General features: G+C 42.7%; 1 protein-coding gene across 4 annotated transcripts in view; it reads left to right on the forward strand.

Annotated features, from left to right (window-relative positions):
- The first annotated feature begins 359 nt into the window (after positions 1-359).
- The window catches only part of LOC308097759 (segment polarity protein dishevelled homolog DVL-1-like), a 49486-nt gene continuing 44708 nt past the window's right edge, over positions 360-5137 (forward strand). For all 4 annotated transcript variants that reach the window (XM_080445773.1, XM_080445775.1, XM_080445774.1 and 1 more), the window contains exon 1: positions 360-806. In XM_080445773.1, the coding sequence (XP_080301899.1) occupies positions 637-806 (170 nt within the window). In that variant the 5' untranslated portion in view covers positions 360-636. The remainder of the gene's footprint in view (positions 807-5137) is intronic.

Below are 5137 nucleotides of genomic sequence, written 5' to 3' on the forward strand. Positions count from 1 at the left end.
ATTTAGTAAATGAACTGATAAAACAGGAATTCATAATAACATAAAAAAATATTTTGTTAAAAAAAAAATATATATATATATATATATATATATATTTTTTACATTCACCAAAAAATCTGGTGACCCCCCCAAATTATTTGGCGACCCCCCTGGGGGTCGCGACCCCCAGGTTGAGAACCACTGTTCTAGATGGCACTGGGCTACGCTAGATATGGTTGTCACGGCCCAGAACCACCACTAGAGGGCAGCACTGCACCACCAATTAGCCTGTGAAAAAAGGAGCAATATTCCAGGCAGTGAATCTCGCAAGGATGTGGACTGTCCCTTCCTGTTTTAGTGCCGAGAGAGCCACCGTACCTACCGACACACACAGTGCAGGGGCAGGACTACAGACACTCATAACACCATTATTATTATGTCTGGATTCTCGCTTTGTTTATCAGAGACACGGTTATTTATTTCCCGGCGCGGGTACGTAGAGCGTTGTGTTTATGCTCGGCGTCGTTGAGGCTGCTATGTTTACGGATAGTAGTGGGTAGGTAGTGTGTTGTTCCAACAGCAGTCAGTCAGTCAGGCCTGTTTATTGCTTTCCTGTGTGTCAAATGATTGTCCTGCCTTTATAACACATATACTCTCATGGCGGAGACTAAAATCATATATCACATCGACGAGGAGGAGACTCCCTATCTGGTCAAATTGTCCGTTTCCCCCGAGAAAGTCACGCTCGCGGATTTTAAAAATGTCCTCAACAATCGCCCGGTCAACAGCTACAAATTCTTCTTCAAATCGATGGACCAGGATTTTGGGTGAGTTCCCATTTATGAATGAATCGGGTGAATAATGAGTGTTATAGCTCTCTCTCTCTCTCTCTCTCTCTCTCTCTCTCTCTCTCTCTCTCTCTCTCTCTCTCTCTCCCCCTCACACACTGTGTGTGTGTGTGTGTGTGTGTGTGTGTGTGTGTGTGTGTGTGTGTGTGTGTGTGTGTGTGTGTGTGTGTCATGTTGTGTTTTATTGCTGTACGTAGCTCAATGGTTCTTCTGACTAACAGCCCGTGCATGCATAGACCATAAATAGAAGCATCAAAAGATATATGGTTGCAACATTTGTAACATGTGTGTGTGTGCATACAGTACACTACAGTGCCAGCATGTACCATGATGCATGCATCTGGCACAAGTTCTTCATTATTATACCTGTATAATAAGCCCTTCCCCCTGTGTGTGCATTGGACCAGGCAGAATATTGTTTGAAGTAGCAGGGCTGGAAAAATAGATGTTATAGCAATATCGTGATATGATATCGTCTGGGATAAGTGTTGTCTTCTCCTGGTGTTAATAACCTGTGACTTAATTATTGTATACTTTCAGACAAAATAATACAACTACTAATAATAATGATTATAGGGGAAATAGGAGATTTTGTGAACTTTGTGTGTATATATATATATATGTATATGTATATGTATATATGGAGATATGTGTGTATTTATTTTAGCATCCCAGTGTAGGCTATGGATTTATTTTTATTTTTTGAAAAGAAAACAAAGAAAATTGATATAATTCTCAATACAATATTCTCATCACAATATCAATATTGAGGACTGGATTTGGTTAAAAAAAAACATTTATATTTGATTCTGTCCATATCTGCACACTGAGCCCTGTAGTTTGAAGTGATAGTTATGTCCAGTTGCCTCAATGAGTCAAATAGACTTTAATTTATTGCAGACACTAGACCCCAATGCGACCCCAATGCCATGCCAGGACTTTATAGATGTCACAACAACTGTGACAAAGCACCCCACACGCTGTAGGATGCATGCAGCTGAAGTTCATTGACATGGTGTGTGTTCTATAGCAGCATAAACAAACACGCTGAAACATAAACAAACAGGTATATGGGGCCCGATCAAGAAAAATAGTAACTAAGATGGTTAAATCCCTATAATCTCTCTTGCACACGCCTGCTCTATCTGTCTATCACACCACAGGAGCATGCATGCGTGTGTGTGCATACACACGCACGCACGCACGCACTCACGCACACACACACACACACACACACACACACACACACACACACACACACACACACACACACACACACACACACACACACACACACACACACACACACACACACACGGTGAGAGGTGAAAAGGAGAAAGTGTTATCTAGTTCCCTCAGGACAAATGACATTCCATGATGTGTCAATCCCATTTGTCTATAGGTTGCACCAATGAATGGTCGGTGCATTGACTGTTTTATAGGGCTGTAGCCAACAGTCCTGTAATAATGGCTTTAAAACTTTAAAGTTACTGATTGCCTTTTTCCTGAGCTCTCACGTTGGCCTAATTGTCCAACCACTGATTATGGTTATACTGTGTGGTGCATAGTGAAGTTTTTTTTTTCTTTCCCCATGACATTTACAATAGTATATAGCATAGTTTACAGGACATTTTGTAGGGTTGTTTGCTTTTTTGAAATGCTTTAAAATTTAAAAAAATAGCAAAAATAGCTGATCTACAAACACACAATGCGTCACATTGCCACACATTGTGAGAATGCGGATCAGCTATTCTGATTACCTATTTGCAGTACATCAGAATATATAGGGTTTTGTGGGGTATATGTGGGGGGGAATAAGTGGTTAATGAGGAGGATTTGCTCGGTTAGGTCCGTCAGAACCAGCAGTATTTATTTTTGTTACGGATGAAGTCTATTACCATGTTGTGCACAGTAGCCAAATCTTTTTATTCATCACAAAGTTACTAATCGTCAAATGATCTATCTGGTCTACGCTTTACTTGTGCATCATGTCTTTGATTTGTTGTGAGGGACGCCACCACATCCCCGATGTATTAGGCTGCAAATGTCCACTCTTCAGTTTTTTTTTCTTTAGAGGTTCCAACAGGTTTGTCGAGCTTAATGGAAGCTGTGACAAACTGTCTCCTTCCTCCAGCTCTTGGTCACAGAGATTCACTTGTATCAAGGCCACTGCAGAGGAGGACGTTTGTGTCAACGACTGCTCTCATTCCAATGTGATGTCTCATACACACACACACACACACACACACACACACACACACACACATTCACGCTGTATCTAGCTCAATCATTCTCAACATGAGTGGAGGAAGTGTGGACGGAGGCAGTAGCAGCAGTAGACTATAGTCGCATACATTCCCCCAGCAGCAGCACAGTGACCTTGTGAGGGAAGCTGGTTCTTCCTGGTGGGTTAAAGTAGGCTATAGGCTCGGCTGTGCTGGGCTTTTGTCCCCGTGCAGCCCCGGCTTCCTGCCCCCTCAGCGAGCTGCGAGCCGCGAGCCAGAGGCAGCCTCGCTCACTGTGTGTGCCTCAGGTGATCGACAAGCAGATTGTGGAGACAAACAAAGCGTGTTTGCTCTTACAACGACGTCCACATGGAGCTGTGGCTCTGTGGCATTGAACACACTACAGTAGGCAACAGGAGTTTGACAGGCTACCTACCTACCTACCTACCTACCTACCTACCTACCTACCTACCTGTTAGGGCTGGGTGATATGATATGACTTTCAGTTCAAATCAATATCAGGATTATTTCAAACTTTTGCCTCGATTATGGTTAATGCACGATTTTTGATGAAAATAGCAGATCTAAAAGCTCACAGTGCTTCGCATCTGGTTAATCAGACTAATCATTATAATCATAAGAAATCAAAATAAAAACCTGCTTCTCAATTATTCGATTAACCCAAATTCGGTTAATTGCCCAACCCTAGCTTGAATATCGACACACACCGAGTGCTGCTGAAACAATATGATTTCCCCCGTGGTTTCAGTTGTACTACACATCTACCATGGAGTCCTCTCTGTAAGAGTCCATGTTATTCAGTCCAGCTAGTAGGGCTGTCCTCGTCTAAAAAAAAGTCTCGGGCGAATAATAGTGATAGGAATTTGGCAATTAGATGATTGAATCAACAAATCCGTAAAATTGTGTTTGCCGCATGCAGTCATGCTGAGACCAGCCTTTTTTAGGTTGGCTGAGAAGAGCACATTCTAACCTTGATTTCACAATGGCTACTAGCTACTGAAAGTTATAGGCTGGCAATATTAAAGGTTAGCATATATGTAGAGTTTACAAGAGGTATGCATGGGGGGGGGGGAGTGTACAAAAACAACAAATCAACAAACAATCTTTATCAACAGACCAAAACGACCGATTAATCGATCATTTGACTATGAGAGGTCGGCCCTATATTCAGTAAAGCTGCAGTCTTTAAGGTTTTCGGGAGCGCCGTACAGGCACAGTATGGAAGCGAACCCAGGGGATCGCAGTGCTTTGTGGTAGCCATGCTGCCCATACTGCATAGGCGTAGTAGACAGTATGGCTGCCGGAGAACTAGCTGGGGAGAAATATAAGAGACTCCCCAACACAGAGGGAAAACATCAAATCCCTTGCAGTTATAGACGCTGTTTGAAATGTAAATGAGCAGCAGCCAGTGCAAGGTCCTCTGTAGTCGAAGCCCCCCTGCTGTGCAGAAGGAACCAGCCATTTTCTTACGGGATTGCCGAACCAGATTTTGTGATGGCCGTATCAGCGCGAGCAATTAGAGCCACACGATTTTTTAAAATAAAATGTTTGTTTTGGTAAAAGGTGCCGTTTTCGTCTTGGTAGAATCATGCCTTGTCTGAAAGGCTCATAAATGCTTTACTATCGTGAAATGTCATTGTTTTCTTCTAAATTGCACGGGTTGGGTTGCATATCCATTCACACTGTGCATCAAAATGAACAAAAATAAACGCAGGCGATGCCCCTCGTTTCGATGACGAGGTTTATAGTTTGTGTTTAGAATTTAAAGGCTGCGTTTTGGGAGTTCACCAGCCTGTCATAATATTCATCCATATTCATAAGACGGGATGCTAATTCACACAGTGTGTCGTTCTGAAGCAGCACACACTTGCACATTACAGAGACTTCAAGGTGATGATGTGGTGTTTTGTCGTTGGGGTTTTGAGAGAGACCTCAGTATAATTCTAGTCACACAGGCACACTGGAGCTGCAGCCAAGAGGTTGGTCTGAAAGAAACAGTCTTGTTGTTCCTCAGAAAACAGGGGGGCTGGAAGAGGGGGGAAGATTTCACTTCTGCTGAGAAAG

Source organism: Gymnoscopelus braueri (genome assembly GCF_963280865.1).
Source record: "Gymnoscopelus braueri genome assembly, chromosome: 12".
NCBI classification, from domain to species: domain Eukaryota; kingdom Metazoa; phylum Chordata; class Actinopteri; order Myctophiformes; family Myctophidae; genus Gymnoscopelus; species Gymnoscopelus braueri.